The sequence below is a fragment of the Ceratotherium simum genome, chromosome 19, assembly GCF_057802395.1.
Source record: "Ceratotherium simum simum isolate JZ-2026a chromosome 19, ASM5780239v1, whole genome shotgun sequence".
In the NCBI taxonomy this organism is placed as follows: domain Eukaryota; kingdom Metazoa; phylum Chordata; class Mammalia; order Perissodactyla; family Rhinocerotidae; genus Ceratotherium; species Ceratotherium simum.
Window position 1 is genome coordinate 33,412,316 of NC_141918.1, and position 18,680 is coordinate 33,430,995.

General features: G+C 35.9%; 1 protein-coding gene across 3 annotated transcripts in view; it reads right to left on the reverse strand.

Moving 5' to 3' along the window:
* Positions 1 to 18,680, reverse strand: part of REV3L (REV3 like, DNA directed polymerase zeta catalytic subunit) — a 175,678-nt gene that overhangs the window by 14,954 nt on the left and 142,044 nt on the right. For all 3 annotated transcript variants that reach the window (XM_004422219.3, XM_087444009.1, XM_087444011.1), the window contains exons 26-28: positions 17,946 to 18,152; positions 6,542 to 6,651; positions 674 to 788 (exon numbers count right to left, since the gene is read on the reverse strand). In XM_004422219.3, the coding sequence (XP_004422276.1) occupies positions 674 to 788; positions 6,542 to 6,651; positions 17,946 to 18,152 (432 nt within the window). The remainder of the gene's footprint in view (positions 1 to 673; positions 789 to 6,541; positions 6,652 to 17,945; positions 18,153 to 18,680) is intronic.

Below are 18,680 nucleotides of genomic sequence, written 5' to 3' on the forward strand. Positions count from 1 at the left end.
AGGATTGGCCTGGATGTGAGCTCAGGGCTGATCTTCCTCACACACACACATAAAAATAAATAAAAGAATTAAAAAGAAAAAAAAAAGCAGAACAGCTTTTGTCTGTTTCTCTTGGGGATGTTCATTCCTAGAACTCAGCCATCAGGCTGTAAGGAAGAACAAGTAACCCCAGGGAAAAGCCATGTGTAGGTGTTCCAGCTGACAGCCCAGCTCATGTCCCAAACAGCAGCCAGCATCAACCCCCAAACATGAGAGTGAGCAAGCTTCAGGTGATTTCAGCCCTTAGCTGTCAGTTGGGTCACCTCTGGCCTTCAAGTTTTCCCAGCTGAGGACCTAGACATTGTGGAGCAGAGACATGCCATCCTGCTGCACCCTTTCTGAATTCCTGACCCATAAAATCTGAAAGCATAATAAAATGGTGGTTGTTTTACACCATTAAGTTTGGGGTGGTGTGTTACACAGCAATAGTTAACTGGAACAATCTTTTCACTTATATAAAGACATTACTAAAAAAATTTGAGAAAATTATATAAAATTAAGGGAAAATATTTTAAATTTAACACTTTTATAGACCCATACATTGTTACTGATTCTGAAAATGTATTGAGCAAGTCAGAAATCTCTAGAAGTATGTGGATTTTAGATGTGATTATTAGTATTACATTTCTCTTACCTTTTCAAACTTCAATTTCACTGGTTTAGGATTGGTAGCAGTTACAGCTTCAGCAATTTCCTGACCAATCTTGAAAGACTGCTCCTTAGTGGCTCCTTTCAGTAGCACAAACATACTAAGAGGATTAAAAATAGAGTAGGGTAATGAGGAAGTCATTGTAATAAAAATTTCGTCAAGAGTAACTTTCCTGGCTAATACTCTAGTACCAAAGAACACCTTTTTTTCTCCTTATTCTTCCTTATTAAGTTGCTTCCTACCTAAGCTTTCTTGTTTTATCACACTATCCTTGTGTACTCATGGTATATCTTGTTACAGATCTTTAAGACAGCTAATATTTCTAGCTTAGCTACACACAGACCAGCTCAGCTATCACAGTTGCCAGGAAGGTCCTGGGTCATTCCTAGACATTTATAGCTTCGTATAACACACAATTACGTCAATCATAAAATAAGAGAAAGTGTAATCATCAAGAATTGGAAAATTTACTTGTGATATGGGAGGAAATTTCCTTCTAGAATGACCCAACTTAAAAAAGGCACACATATATTTTGTCACATGTTTACTGAAGAAGAGTTGGAAAACACAAAAAGGCACAAAGAAGAAAACAGCCATCTATGATCTTACCATTGAGAAAAAAGATGCTACAAACTTTTTGTGTATATCTTTAAAGTTTTTCTCATTTGGGATAACAGATCACGCTGTTTGGTAAGTTTCTCCTTTCATTTAATGGTATACTGTGAACATTTTCCCATGTCACTTAGTTCTTTTACATTATTTTAACAGTTGTACTGTATTTTAATTTATGATATATTAGAAATTAAACAAACCCCTATCATTGAAAACTTAGGTTATTTGAATTTTTTGCTAATATTTCAATATATAATAGTAATTTGGCACATCTGTGATTGTGTCCTTAGAATAAATTCCTAGAAGTGAAATTTTTGGATAAATGATATACACTAAAAATACTTCTTGAAAGATACTGTCAAACTGAATTCCAGAAAGCTATTTCCGATGTACAATCCCACCAGCAATATACGCTAGTCAAGAAGGAAGGCTTTCTAATATGGTTAAAAATTCCAATACAAAAAATACTCAAAAATAACTGGTAAAACAAAAGTATTGGGCATTTTTTTCCTAATATAATCTGGTTAACTTTATAGTAGCATTTTTCAGTATATACCACAATCTGAGACTGATAGAAATAATGGCTAATAAATATATTTAAGAGAGATTATAAAGTTGATCTTCACTTATAGTTTTAGTGGAAAGATATAAAATATTGGATATGTACAATATCTTGAACCATGACTTTAGGATTCTTGTTTCTAGTCTTGGAGCCACATAAACCAATCTCATATTTCTTAATTGTTTTTATATTGGACTTTAAATCTCATTTGGATGGTTTCTTTGGAAAAGCTCGTTCTCTGCCAATATTGTATACAGTACTTGTCTTAGAGTCTGATATCAAAGGCTTAAGAAAAGGAGTATTTATTCAGTATTACTTAAGGTCTTTAAAATGAAAATGGTCTCAGTCTGAATTTTAACATTCACTAAGGCGGAACAAACAGGCCTTAGATAGTTAATTATACCTTTAAGCTAAGCTATACTCTGAACCCCCTGAAGCTTTTTATAATAGTTTCTTTTTAGGCCCATCTGATGCTCATTATACTAATGTAGCCTTATTTTTTGAATAGATTATTATAAAATTTCCTTTTGAAAGATTGTTTTTAAAATCAACTTTGTTGAGATATAATATGCATATAGTAAAAATGAATACATTTTAAGTGTAGTCCATGAATGCTGACAAATGTATAGACTTGTTAGCGGCTGAACTGGGTCCCCCTAAAATTCATATATTGAAGCCCTAACCCCTGGTACCTCAGGATGTGACTGTATTTGGAGATAAGGCCTTTAAAGAGGGGACTAAGTTAAATGAGGCCCTAATTTAGGTGGTTAGGGTAAGCCTAATCTGACTGGTGTCCTTATAAGAAGAGGTAATTTGGATATGCAAAGAAACACCAGGGATGCACCCAAACAGAGGAAAGATCATGTGAGGACACAGCAGGGTGGCCACCTGCAAGCCAAGGAGAGAGGGTTCTGGAGAAACCACACCTGCTGACACACCTTGATCTTGGACTTCAAGCCTCCAGAACTGTGAGAAAATAAATTTTTGTTGTTTAAGCCATCAAATCTGTGACAGCCCTAGAAAACTAACACGCTTCTGTAACTACCACCAGAATCAAGACACAGGACATTTTCATCAGCCCCCAGAGTTCCCTTGTACTCCTTCACAATAATTTTCCACTCTACTCCCAGCCCTAGGCAACATGTGACCTGCTTTCAGTTACTATATGTTAGTTTTGTTTTTTCAAGAATTTTATATAAATGGAACTATATAGTATGTACTCTCTTATGTCTGGCTTCTTTCACTCACCGTATTTTTGAGATCCATCCATGTTGCTTAAGTAACAGTAACTGGTTCCTTTTTATTGCTGAATAGTATTACATGGATATGCCATATTTGTTTATCCATCACCTACTGATGGACATTTGGATTCTTTGCAGCCCTGGACTATTAATGAATAAAGCTGCACTGAAGACTTGCATTAAGTCTTTGTGTGGACCTAAGTTTTCATTTCTCTTAGGTAAATGTCAAGGAGTGAAATTATTGAGTCACATGCTAAGGGTATGTTTAACTTGAGATGTAACTGCCAACGTTTTTTTTTTAAAGATTACTATGCTTAAAATGTTCAGATGCAATGATGAATGAAAAAATTTTGAAATTAAAGTGTATAACTTTGTTGATATGCTTACAATGTAATATGCTTACAATGTATACACATTTCTATCAAGTTCTAGAACAGGCAAAACTAAGCTGTAGTAATAGAAATCAGTTAAGTGGCTGCCTGGGGGTAGGGGATGAAAGTGAGGAATTGACAGCAAAGGGGCATGAGAGAACTTTCTATGGTGATAAAAATGTTCTGTGTCTTGACTAGGGTGGTAGCTGGTTACATGGGTCTATGCATTTGTATACTGAACTACAGACTGTGCACTTTTTTGTTAAAAATTAAACCTCAATAAAGTTGATAAAAATTAAAGGTATACATACTTTACATCTTAAAAGTTATTATTATAGGGTATACATCTGAGAATTTACCCAGTAGTGTTAGTGGGTTTGAGTCCATCTACGCTGTTTTGTCCAGTTTTATTTGGAGCTAAGCTTCAAGAGAGCTAGTCAGGATTAACGGAAGTTTTGGGTCACTTAGAATGCAAGTGACTAGCCTACAAAGAGAAAGATTGTTTTAAAATAAGTTTCTATTTGCCTGGCATTAATGCTTTTAATCTAGTTAAACATTTATCTTTAGGTTGAGAGATCCAAGCACACATTTTGAGCCATGAAAATCACATGGCTCTTCTCAGTTACACTCAGATGAATTTCCCAAGAAATTCTTATTCTAGCTCCCCACTGCCCTTCTGCTGCCCTGGAAGTGTGTGTCTTTTCAAATGCCCTTCCCTACCCTGCCTGAGAATCACTATTGTAGAGAGCTTCAATAACTGATGGGAGTAGGTCATATTACTAGTAGGTCATAAATATTATTGAGAACCACTACTATATAAAATAATTGTTTGAACCACTATAATATAAATAAATACAGTGTGTTTTTTTATTATAATTTCTAAATGGACAATAATGCATAACCGCTTTAGAAAGAGAAACACCCTTCTAACAGAGTAATTTTGATGCTTTGGTAACCAATCTCCCTTAGCTAGATCCCAAGATTCATAAAATCAGCAGTCTTGAAATTGAAGGGAGGCAATAGTCATTCACCACCCGCTATCAGATTTCCTTCATTCTGATGACGATGCAACTTAGCCTCAGAGAGGCTCAGAGAGGCTCAGAGAGGCTAAGTGCCTTTTTAATGGCCATGCAATCAGCTAGGAGGACAGCCAGAAAGAGAATTCAGACCTCACTTTCAGTTAAGAAAAATTTTTCACTCTACCAAGTATTATCTATTATCCCTAAGAGCAGTGTTTCTTAATCTTTTATCACTATTGTCCTTCCAAAGGAAAAAAAGTTAAAAGCAGATTTAACAAGATAAAGTAATTATCAAGGAATAAAATGTTGTTGGGTAGGGTTGAGCTTTCTGGGGCCAAAACCCACTGTAATATCTAAACGTTTTTGCTCCCCAAGGACTAATTTGTACCCTGGTGGGGCAATATTGTTACAATTGAGAATACATGCTTCCAACTGAATTGCCCTCATATAGTATAGTTCCATAAACATTTGTTGAATGAATCAAATAATGAATGGTGATCAAAAATTCTAATGATACTGCAAATAAATTTCCTTGATTGGAATCATAAAATACCTAGGAAGTCTGACGTAGAGAGAAAGCACCAGCTAGGAATCAAAAACCACTGTGTACCGATTTATAGCTCCATTGTTGACTAGTTGGGTGATCTTAGATAAGTTTCTTATCCTGAGGGAATTTGCTTTTAAGCAGCACCTGAGAATGTGCCTCCTAGGGTTCCTCCCAACAGCATGAAAAATGCTGACCTAAATGATACCAAAGTCTTCTTCTAGCTCTGACATTCTGTGAGTCTGTGTTTTTTGGTTTGTTTGAATTCCTAAAGATCTGAAAGGCTAAACATAACTACAACCAGAATCATGCCAACTTCTGATTCTGTGTGTGTGTTGTCAACCACTGACATGTATGACCCCAAATTAAACTCAACAATTTAAATGTTTAATTTTTTCCTCTTCCCTACATATTTTGCAAGGAGCTCTGCTAACAAGGTGCAAAACTATGTTCTAGTAACTTTTATTTTGCTAGACTACTCAGCAGAAGTGGTTTTACAGAGCAGTCAAATACCCAAAGTCAAACTGAGGCATGGCTTTGATGGGGAACAGTAGGGACTATGGATAATTGAGGGCTGGATAACTTGAAACTATCCCCACCTGTTGGTAATGAAACAGCTGCTATATAAGGCAAGGCTGCATTCAGCATTAATATGATTATGCTGATTGTATGTGGCTTAAAGAACTGAAGAAGATTAAAGATTATTTAGAAGCTATTTTTAATAATTAGAAGCATCATCTCCTATTGCTTCGTTGGACTGTAAGGTAATCAGAGCTCCTGAGGGAGGTGCTCTTAGCATGATCACACTGTGACTCTCAGCTTTCAATATGAAAAAAATTTCAGACTCCACGAAATTTTCATACCTATATTCTAGAAGAATTTTAATGAGTCATACAAATAAGATGTTACACAAATAACTAGGCCCTGAAAATTATCAAAGCAAGCAAGCAGGCTGTGGTTATTCAGGATTCAAAGGCAGTCCCATCCTTTGTCAGTCCATGGATGATGGGCTTCAGGAAGTCTATGAGCCCTCTGGAATCAAATGGAAAACTCTATTTGCCTATCAAACTTCTTGTAGAAAGTCAACAGATTTCGGGGCCTAGTGAAAACTCAACCACTCACAGCTTTGGCAACTGTCTTTCAAAACGTTTGGTTATTTTAAGATATATGTTTAAATTCAGAGAGCTGCAGCTATACGAAGAATTATTCACATTAAACAGACTAGACTCCTGTGTGTACAGTTTTTTACAGATGACTATCTACTTGGCTACCTGGAGGGATGCCGTGGGAATCTTCAGAGTTTGTGGCTCAGGACACTTACATTTTCTGTCTCTTAAGATCACATCTGGTAAATCAGGACCTCTGCTAACTCTGATCATGAGATCATAAGGACTGGAAAGTAGAACTCTGTTTTCAGGAAGGATTACCCTCAAACCATTTCAAACACTGAAATGAATACCCGAAAAGATGCAAAAAGACAACTACAAAACAGAAAGTTCATTACCTGTCAGTATCACCATATACAACCCTAGCACCCCATTTCTTGGTATCATTCACCAGTTTAATAGCTCGCTCCAAGGTCTCTCTGGCTTTGTGCACAATACTATCACCAACCTGTTGGTAGAAAGACATTGGAAATAATTTCTTAACATAGCTTGTATAAGTCAATAGACTTTAACATATAATACTTGATTTTAATTACTAAGTATTTCTAAAAACAAGGAGAAAAGAACATAAAAAAGAAAATAAAATAGTCATCAGTGTCATCATTCTTTCTATGAGTACTAAAGAAGAAAATGAGGTGGATGAAGAATTTAAAAGAAGGAACCAATCAATATACAGACTTGCCTGTGAGTGTATCAGTAAGTACAATGGATTGCACTTTATACAAGGTACACAATTACATTTGATTCCTAGAAGAATAAGCCTTGTTTATTCAAGGACTTTCTTATATGCCTTTATAACCAATTAGGCAGGAAATTACTCTGTGCATGTGCATGAGTGTGTATATGTGTATCTTTTAAAATTTTTCTGTTGGAGTGTTATGATAATTTCTTCAGTATCATTGAAAAGTTAATGCTGAACTTAAATCTCAGTGACTGGTTATCCATAATTTTTAGATAATACTAAATATAAGCAAAAATGTATAATTATATGATGGAAAATATAAGTGTTCAGTTTAAATCAAGTAGGCAGATATATATAACAAGGGTTCTTTCATTGGTGATTGGTGAGTTTTAACAATGATCATGGTATAAGTTAACAAAACAAAGATTGATACATCTTGACAAGTATGAGAAACAAGCCAATTATATTTCATGGTTAAGTAAATTAAGGAGACTAGTATAGCATTATTGCTTCATTTATTAAACTCGTCAAAGCTAAGCATAGGGGAAAGTTGCCCTTCAGCATAAATGGAGCATTCTTTTTAAAATTTTAAAATAAGAATCATGTACTTTTTCATTTGTGTTAAGAAGCAAACAATAGTTAACGATTCATCTTTTACTGTAAAATTTGCATTACCTGAACTAAATGTAGGATTGAATAGTATTTAAAAGGCTGTTTAAAGTTGCTTTACAAAGGAAATACTAAGTGTATGAACAAAGGAATAAAAACTGGTAGCAGAAACTTAATTTGGGTTTTAAATTAAGATCATGAATTCTGTTGAGACCTTCAGTGCATTAGGAAACTTTGAGAATGTGAACTATAACCTAATACATTTTAAAAATCATGTTATCTAATTGAAATTCAAGTTCGAATAAAATGTTCCATCTGTCATCTGTTGCCACTTTCAAACAAGATAAAATTTAAAATATGTGATGGCAAATAGCTGGATGGGTGAGCCATCTAGTGTCAGAGTCACATACGCTTTTGAGATAGACACATACAAATAAATACATACACATACCGATCCTAAACGTCTGGCTCCTGCTGCCTATTCTGACCCATTTAAGTTACCCCTGGAAGTGTAAGTCAGAACTCTTGCAGCTGCCCCTGAAGACCATGCAGCGTGAAGGATTCAGTGGCATTGGCATTTATAAATTAAAACTGATTCTGCTACTTTGTGCCATGGTTCCTAATCTGAAAAACATTACTGGGGCCGGCCCTGTGGCTTAGCGGTTAAGTGCGCGTGCTCCACTACTGGCGGCCCGGTTTGGATCCGGGTGCGCACTGACGCACCGCTTGTTCGGCCATGCTGAGGCGGCATCCTACAGACAGCAACTAGAAGGATGTGCAACTATGACATACAACTATCTACTGGGGCTTTGGGGAGAAAAAGGGAAAAAAAAAGGAGGCGGATTGGCAATAGATGTTAGCTCAGGGCTGGTCTTCCTCAGCAAAAAGAGGAGGATTAGCATGGATGTTAGCTCAGGGATGATCTTCCTCACAAAAAAAAAAAAAAAGAAAGAAAAAGAAAAATATTACTTCATTATAGGGCTAGGATATTGGATTTAAAAAGAGGAAAATAATTGGTTTCACAATTTAGACAATGGTTGGGATCCTGAAAAGTCATAGTAAGAAAAATATTTAAAGTAAAGTTTCTCTGAAAAGAAACAGAGTGTTGGCGAGGATGTGGAGAAAAGGGAACGCTTGTGCACTGTTGGTGGGAATGTAAATTGGTCAGCCACTATGGAAAACGGTAAGGAAGGTCCTCAAAAAATTAAAAATAGAACTACCATATGATCCAGTGATTCCACTTCTGGGTACACATCTGAAGGAAATGAAAACACTAACTGGAAAAGATATATGCACCTATGTGTTCACTGCAGCATAATTTACAATAGCTAAGACATGGAAGCAACCTAAGTGTTCATTGGTGGATGAATGGATAAAGAAGATGTGGTATATATATATACACATACACACACACACAATGGCATATTATTCAGCCATAAAAAGATGGAAATCTGGCCATTTGTGACAACATGGATGGACCTTGAGGAAATTAGGCTAAGTGAAATAAGTCAGACAGAGAAAGACCAATACTATATGATCTCACCTATATTTGGAATCTTAAAAAAAACAAACCCAAAACACTGAACTCACAGATACAGAGAATAGACTGGTGGTTTCTAGAGGAAGCGGGTGGAGGGTAGGTGAAACAGGTGAAGGTGATCAAAAGGTACAAAATTCCAGATATAAAATAAGTTTTGAGGATGTAACGTAAAGCATGGTAATTACAGTTAATAATATTGTACTGTATATTTGAAAGTTGCTAAGAGAGTAGATGTTAAAAGTTCTGATCACAAGAAAGTAAAATTTGTAACTATGTGTGGTGATGGATGTTAACTAGACCTACTGTGGTGATCATTTAACAATATATACAAATATTGTTGTACACCTGTTGTATGTCAATTATATCTAAAAAATAAATAAATAAAAAGAGACAACAAACAGCCAGTTGAAAAAGTTGTCAAATATACGTGTATATTGAATATGAATAGTAAACAGTTTAGGAGAAAAATGTGAAGACATAAAATTTTTAATTTATGAAATGTCAGTGACAATGTCTGAGACAAGACTAATATTAACCTACAACTATTAGCTACATTATTTATTCTCCATATTCTTCTCAGAGGAATTCTTGCTTACAAAGTCTTGTCTTTCTCTGATAGTTCAGATCTAGCACTTTTTATGATCTCAGTGGTACGGTCAAATATTTTTGATTGTGTGTTCACTGAAAGAAAGCATGTGGCCACAGTCAGTAATCCATTCACCCTTTTTAAAATGTGACTAATAGCTTCCATTTTGACTCCATTGGCCCTAACTTTTCACTTGTTCATTAGAGGCCCTTTCTGTGATGTTAACTGCTTTTTCCACTCATGATGTCATATGTAAGTTAACACAACATTGTATTGTTGTGATGCTGGCATATAAAGAAGGGCCAAACACAAGCTTGCAGTCATTAACTGCAGAATAACTGAAAAGTCCAGGGTCAAGGAGGCAGATGTTGTTCGGCAGTCAGACATCAACATGCTAGGTAGTAGCATACTTCCTGGCAGTCTCCTAAATTTCGACTGCCAGATAAAAACCTCCAAATTCCAGTTATTCTAAGGTTAAAATATTTATATATATTTAAAAGAAGTGTTAATTCCTGCATTGTTCTGTTACCAAAATATATTAATAAACAAATTTTAAATTGAGAGGTAGTGAAAAAATTAGGGAAATGTTGAAATGGCCTAAGACAGGCCCTGTGGTCTAGTGGTTAGGTTCGCGTGCTCCGCTTCGGTGGCCTGAGGTTCACGGGTTCGGATACTAGGCGCAGACCTGAACACAGCACCTCAGGCCATGCTGTGGCAGCGTCCCATATACAAAATAGAGGAAGATTGGCATGGATGTTGGCTCAGGGATAATCTTCCTCAGGCAAAAAGAGGAAGATTGGCAACAGATGTTAGCTCAGGGCTCAACTCCCTCACCAAAAAAAAAAAAAAAAAAAATTTGATATCTTGGTTCTACTTTAGTAATATAGTATTTCCACTTTTTCTATTAGATTATTTAGATCAATGTTTTCCAAACGTGAGTAATAATATGAATCCCTAGGATTGACAGGGTATTTTTTGTATTACCTAAAAATATCCAAAAAATTCGAGTTAACATTATTTTTTTATTATAGATGGTATTTTGCTGTCTCAATATTAATATGCCACTGACTGCTTTGCACAGGTTTTTTTCCCCAATAGACTTTATTTTTTAGAACAGTTTTAGGTTCACAGCAAAACTGAGCAGAAGGTAGAGATTTCCCATATAACCTCTGCCCCCACAGATGCATAGCCTACCCCCTTATCAACATCTCCCACCAGATGGAACATTTATTACACTTGATGAACCTTCAGTGACACTTCTTTGTCACTCAGAGTCCATAGGTTTGTATTAGGGTTTTACTCTTGGTATTGTACATTCTATGGGTTAGGACAAATGTATAATGATATGTACATATCCACTATTATAGTATCATAGAGTAGTTTTAATGCCCTAAAAATCCTCTGTGCTCTGCCTATTTCTCTCTTCCCCTCCCCTCTAGCCCCTGCCAATGACTGATCTTTTTACTGTTTCCATAGTTTTTACTTTTCTAGAATGTCATATAGTTGGAATCATACAGTATATAACCTTTTCAGATTGGCTTCTTTCACTTAGTAATATGCATTTAAGCTTCCTCCGTGTCTTTCATGACTTGATAGCTCATTTCTTTTTAGTGCTCAATACTAGTCCATTGTCTGTATGTACCAGTTTACTTATCCATTCACCTACTAAAAGACATCTTGGTTGCTTCCAGATTTTGGCAATTATGGATAAAGCTGCTATAAACATCTGTGTGCAGGTTTTTGTGTGCACATAAGTTTTCAACTCCCTTGGAGCTCGATTGCTGGGTCAAATGCTAAGAGTATGTTTAATTTTGTAAGAAACCACCAAACTGTCTTCCAAAGTGGCTGTTTCATTTTGCATTCCACCAGCAATGAACGAGAGTTCCTGCTGCTGCACATCCTTGCCAGCATTTGGTGGTGTTAGTGTCTGGATTTTGGCCATTCTAATAGGTGTGTAGTGGTATCACGTTGTTTTAATTTGCACTTCCCTGATGATATATGATTTAGAGCATCTTTTCATATCATTATTTGTCATCTATAAATCTTTGGTGAGGTGTCTATTAGGTCTTTGGCCCATTTTTTAATCAACTGTTTGTTTTTGTATTGTTCAGTTTTAAGAGTTCTTTGTATATTTTGAATACCAGTCCTTTACCAAATATGTCTTTTGCAAATATTTTCTCCAAGTCTATGGCTTTTCATTCTTTTGACAGTGTCAGAGCAAAAAATTTTAATTTTAATGAAGTCCAGCTTACCAATTCTTTCTTTCATGGATTGTGCCTTTGGTGTTGCATCTAAAAAGCCATCACCAAATCCAAGGTTATCTAGATTTTAGTCCTATGTTATCTTCTAGGAGTTTTATAGTTTTGTGTTTTATATTTAGGTCTATGATTCAATTTGAGTCAATTTTTGTGAAGGGTGTAAGGTCTATGTCTAGACTCATCTTTTTCATGTGGATGTTCAGTTGTTTCAGCACCATTTGTTGAAACGACTATCTTTGCTCCGTTGTATTGCCTTTGCTCCTCTGTTAAAGATCAGTTGACTGTATTTATGGGGGTCTATTTCTGGAATCTCTATTCTGTTTCATTGAACTATTTGTCTATGCTTTTGCCAATATTACAATGCCTTGATTACTGTAGCTTTACAGTAAGTCTTGAAGCCATGTACTGTCAGTGCTTTGACTTTATTCTTCTCCTTGAATACAGGCATACCTCGTTTTATTGCACTCAACTTGATTGAGCTTTGCAGATATTGTGTTTTTTACAAGACCCTTCACCAGCAAAAAGATTACGACTCACTGAAGGCTCAGATTGTGGTTAGCATTTTTTAGCAATAAAGTATTTTTAAATTAAGGTATGTACATTGTTTTTTTAGACATAAAGTTATTGCACACTTAATAGACTACAGTAGAGTGTAAACATTTTATATGCACCGGGAAACAAAAAAATTTGCGTGACTTGCTTTACTGCAATATTCGCTTTATTCCAGTGGTCTGGAACTGAACCCGCAATATCTCCTAAGTATGCCTGTATTGTGTTGGCTATTCTGGGTCTTTGACCTTTTCATGTAAACTTTAGGATCAGTTTGTCAATATCCACAAAATAACTTGCTGGGATTTTTGAACCGGGATTGCATTGAACCTATAGATCAATTTGAGATGAAATGACATCTTGACAATAATGAGTCTCATCCATGAATGTGGAATATCTTTCCATTTATGTCTTCGTTGATTTCTTTCATCAGAGTTTTGCAGTTTTTCTCATACAGATCTTGCATTTATTTTGTTAGATTTATATTAAAGTATTTCATTTTGGGGAGGGCTAACATAAGTGGCATTGTGTTTTAAATTTCAAATTCCACTTGTTCATTGCTGGTATATAGGAAAGTGATTGACTTTTGCGTATTACCTCGCATCCTGCAACCCTGCTATAATCTCTTATTAGTTCCAGGAGATCGTTTTTGGTCAATTCTTTTGGATTCTCTACAGAGAGGATTATGTCATCTGTGAACAAAGACAGTTTTATCTCTTCTTTCCCAATATGTATACTATGTTTACCTTTTATCTCCTTTACTTGTCTTACTGCATTAGCTAGGACTTCCAGTACGATGCTGAAAAGCAGTGGTGAGAGAAGGAACGTCCTTGCCTTTTTCCTGATTTTAGTGGGAAAGCTTCAAGTTGCTCACAGTCAAGTATGATGTTAGCTGTATGGTTTTTTTGGTAGATATTCTTTATCAAGCTTAGGAAGTTCCCCTCTATTCCTAGTTTACTGAGAGTTTTTATCATGAATGGGTGTTGGATTTTGTCAAATGCTTTATCTGCATCTAGTGATATGACGTGATTTTTCGTATTTAGCCTATATGTGATGTGATGGATGTCATTAATTGATTTTCAAATGTGGAACCAGCATTGCATACCTGGGATAAATCCCACTTGGTTGTGGTGTATAATTGTTTTTAAACATTGTTGGGTTTGATTTGCTAATATTTGTTGAGGATTTTTGCATCTATGTACATGAGAGTCTGTAGATTTCTTTTCTTGTAATGTCTGTGTCTGGTTTTGGTATTAGGGTAATGCTGGCTTCATATGATGAGTTAGAAAGTATTCCCTCTGCTTGTATCTTCTGAAAGAGATTGTAAAGAACTGGTATAATTTCTTCCATAAATGTCTGGTAGAATTTACCAGTGAACCCATGTGGGTCTGAAGTGCTTTCTCTTTTGGAAGTTTATTAATTATTGATTCAATTTCTCTAATAGATATAGGCCTATTTAGATTGTCTATTTCTTCTTGTGTGAGTTTTGGTAGATTATGTCTTTAAAGTAATTGGTCTGTTTCACCTAGGTTATCAAATTTGTGTGCATAGTATTCTTTTATTATCCTTTTAATATCCATGGGAACTGATGTCCCCTCTTTAATTTCTGATATTAGCAATTTGTGTCCTCTCTCTTTTTTCTTAGTTAGGCTGGTTAGAGGCTTATCAATTTTATTGATCTATTCAAAGAACTAGCTTTTGGGTTCTTTGATTTTCTCAATTGATTTCTTGTTTTCAATTTCATTGATTTCTGCTGTAATTTTTATTATTTCTTTTCTTCTGCTTACTTTAGATTTAATTTGTTCTTCTTTTTCTAGTTTCCTAAGGTGGAAGCTTAGATGACTGATTTTAGATATTTCTTTTTTTTAATATATGCATTCAATACTATATATTTCCTGCTAAGCATAGCTTTTGCTGATTCCCACAAATTGTTTTCATTTTCATTTAGTTCAAAATATTTTTTAATTTCTCTTGAGATTTCTTCTTTGACCCATGTATTACTTAGAAATGTACCATTTAATCTCCAAGCATTTTGGGATTTTCCAGCTCTCTTTCTGCTAATGATTTCTGGTTTAATTCCATTGTGATATGAGAGTAGACATTGCATGATTTATATTCTTTTAAATTTGTTAAGGTGTGTTTTATGGCTCAGAATGCGGTCTATCTTGGTGCAGGTTCCATGTGAGCTTGAGAAGAATGAGTAATCGGCCGTTGTTGGATGAAGTAGTCTATACATGCCCATTATATCCAGTTGATCGATTGTGTTGTTGAGTTCAACTATGTCTTTACTGATTTTCATGATTGTTTTTTATTTGTTGCTCATTTTTTGTTCCTATTTTGGTTTTTCACACTTTTTCTGCCTTTTGTGGTTTTGACTATTTCACATGATTCCATTTTCTCTCCTTTCTTCCTTTACTTTTTTACAATGGTTGCCCTAGATTTTGCAATATACATTTCTTTCTTTTTTGTTTTTTTTTGTGAGGAAGATCAGCCCTGTGCTAACATCTGCCAATCCTCCTCTTTTTTTTTTTTGCTGAGGAAGACTGGCCCTGGGCTAACATCTGTGCCCATCTTCCCCCACTTTATATGGGACGCTGCCACAGCATGGCTTGCCAAGTGGTGCGTCGGTGCACGCCCGGGATCCAAACCGGCGAACCCCGGGCCGCCGCAGCGGAGTGTGCTCACTTAACCTCTTGCGCCACCGGGCCGGCCCCCATTTATTTTCAATATATCACTTTCAAACACCACTATACCACTTTACAGGTAATGTGAGTACTTTATAACAACGAATTAATCCTCATTCCTCCCTCCCATTCTTTGTATCATTTCTGTCATTCATTTTACTTACATAAAAGCACACATATATACATAAACATACATAATCAAATACCTTGTTGCTATTATTATTTTGAACTATTTCTTAGATCAATTAAGAATAAGAAAAATAAAGGTGTTTATTTTACCTTCATTTATTCCCTCCCTATGCTCTTCTATTCTTTATGTAGATCTGAGTTTCTGACCTGTATCATTTTCCTTAACTCCAAAGAACTTCTTTTAGCATTTCTTGCAAGGTAGGTCTACCACCAATAGATTTCCTCAATTTTTGTTTGTCTGAGAAAGTCTTCATTTCTCCTTCACTTTTGAATGATAATTTTGCAGGGCACAGAATTCTAGGTTGGAGGGTGTTTTCTCTCAACACTTTAAATATTATACGCTGTTCTCTTCTTGCTTGCATGGTTTCTGAGGAAAAGCTGTAATTCTTATCTTTGCTTCTTTATAGGTAAGGTGTTATTTTCCTCTGGCTTCTTTCAGGATTTTTAATTTATTATTGATTTTCTGTAGTATAAAAATGATATCCCTAGGTTTAGTTTTATTGGCATTTATCCTGCTTGGTGTTCTCTAAACTTCCTGGATCTGTGGTTTGGTGTCTGACATTAATTTGGGGAAATTCTCAGTCATTATTGTTTCCAATATTTCTTCTGGTTCCTTTCTCTCTCTCTTCTCCTGGAATTCCAATTACACATATGTTACACCCTTTTGTAGTTGTCCCACTAATTTAGGATATTCTATTCTCTTTTTTCAGTCTTTTTTCTATTTGCTTTTCAGTTTTGGCAGTTTCTATCCAGATTTCCTCAGGCTCAGAGATTCTTTTCTCAGCCATGTCCAGTATATTAATAAGCTCATTCAAGGCATTCTTCATTTCTGTTACAGTGTTTTTGATCCCTAGCATTTCTTTTTGGTTCTTTCTTAGAATTTCCATCTCTCTGCTTACATTGCCCATCTGTTCTTGCATGCTGTCTACTTTATCCATTAGAGCTCTTAGCATCCTAATCACAGCTGTTTTAAATTCTTAGTCTGATAATTCTAACATCCTTGCCATATCTGGGTCTGGTTCTGATGCTTGCTCTGTTTCTTTAAACTGTGTTTTTTAGCTTTTAGTATGTCTTGTAATTTTTTTTTGATAGTTGGACATGAGGTATTGGGTAAACAGAACTGCTATAAATAGATCTTTAGTAATGTGGTGGTAATTTGTGGAGCGAGTGGAAGTGTTCTATAGTCCTATAGTAGGACTCAGTCTTTCAGTGAACCTGTACCTCTGGACTGTGGACTTCACACATGCTTCTCAGTTTTTTTCCTTCCTTTAGTGGGACAGGATGGCTAGAGACGGCTGGAGTAATTTCCCTTCTTCCACGTGGAAGGCTAGAGCAATCGGAGTTGGGTAATTTCCCTTCTCCTAGGTCAGTTAGGCTCTAATTAAATAGTTTCTCCTGAGGGCAGACCTTATTAAGAACAGAATGCTCTGGTGTATTTCAAAACAGTTCCTTTCCCCTCCTCATGCCAGAAGCACAAGAGAATTTCTGATATATCACTGTGAGAACCTGGTTAAGCTCCTAGAGGTAAAATTCACAAAAGTGTGGGGACCCCAACGACTGGGTACCCTGGAGATTTATCTCTCAGACTTGTCCACACTGAGCCTCCAGCAATTCATCAGTTAAAGTTCAGGTTTCCCTACTGCAGCACTGGTTCCTGGAGAGGTGGGTGGTCTTGGGTTCCTGCTCCAGTAAGTTGTGATTCTCTGTATTCACCTCTTGGTCTCTTTAATTTTGGGGGCAGCAGTTTTCCCTGTAACCTCACTTCTTTGACAGATTTAAGAAGAGTTGTTGATTTTTAAGTTTGTTCAGGTTTTTACTTGTAAGGATGGAGTGGCAACTCTGAGCTTCTTCCATCGGGGACCTGAAACGGGAAGTTCCTTGCACAGGTTTTTGGAGTTGACTTTGCCTACTGTGAGCTGTGTGCAAACTTTATTCTTCCACTGCTTCGCCCTCATTGAGCTACTACAAATACGGCACACCACCATGTTCTGGCCTTCATTTGGCATGAAAAGATCATCAACAAAACAAGTCCACCCTGTTCTTTTCTCAGTTACTAGTAAATTATATTATTCTGTCACAGTATATTGTATTCATGTCAAATTAACACTCTAATTTAGTAAATAACAAGAAATTAGTCTTAGTCTATGAAAGTGTTTCAGTTGCAACTACCACTGCAAAAGAAAGGTTTTGCTTTGTATCTACTGATAAACTAGTAAATACAGAATGATTTTTGTTCATTCTGATATTTAGAGAAGCCAACCAAACTATCATCAGATCTCTATTAATAGATTAAAAGGAATTATTTAGTACCAAGGTTGTTGTAAACACAGCTATAAAGGTGGCACTGAAATCTCATTCTAATGGTTGGTTACAATATGGTCATCCAGATTATGCAGAAAAATATATATGCTAATTTCTAAAATTATCATTGAAATAAAGACACAAAGAGTTCTTATAGCAAAAACCCACAAATTCCTGAAACTATGTATGTATATAAGCCGGTTTGAGAAAAACTGATCTTATGTTATGGAAATGAAACCCTTTAGTGTGAAGTTTCAAAACAAAACAAAATGCTTTAATGAACAAGTATTCACTTAATGCTGCTTTAGTCTCTTTTGAAAAAACTACAGATTCATATCACTTACCTCAATGCATGGCATTCTCCCAGAGAAATTAGCAGCTGTATAGCCCAATGTGACATTTGCTATAAGCTTAAGTCCTAGCTGACGTGCATCAAGCATTCGTGAAAGGGCTCTGTCTTGCTTGTAAGCCTTCATCGACTGTTTCACCATGAGTCTAGTCTTCAAAATTTCTTCGAGCATTCTTGGTAGCACACCTTTTCTTACTGAAGGCTATCATAAAGGAAAAAAGAATGTTTAAAATCCCATAAACATTATAGACTTAGATCATTAAGAAGGAAGCACAAAGTATAACAGTGGCCAACTGTCATGAATTGCAACATACTAATAATTGAGTGGCCATAGGACCAGTGGCCATCAATACCAAATCATCACATTTTCTTTCTTTTGAAGAGGACTTTTTGCCTGAAAGGTTCCTGTAATGTTTATAAATCTCATGTAGTACTACTATGTGAGTTCAGAGACCTCCCGGGAGGAGGATGTCAACTAGTGCATAAGAGACCATATAACAAACAAGTTCAGAGGGAAAATTTGTTCAAAACTTTGATCCAAACCCCCACTCTTTCAGAAAGACACACGGGATTTGTATCATTCATAACAAACCTCAGTTTTTAAAGATCTCATCCTAATGACCCCACACAGTAATCTGCATGGAACTCCATTTATCTACCTTGGAAGAATGATGAGCTGGGTTGACTCTGCTGACATTCAAACCTGCAGTTCCAGGGGCTCTAGGTATTT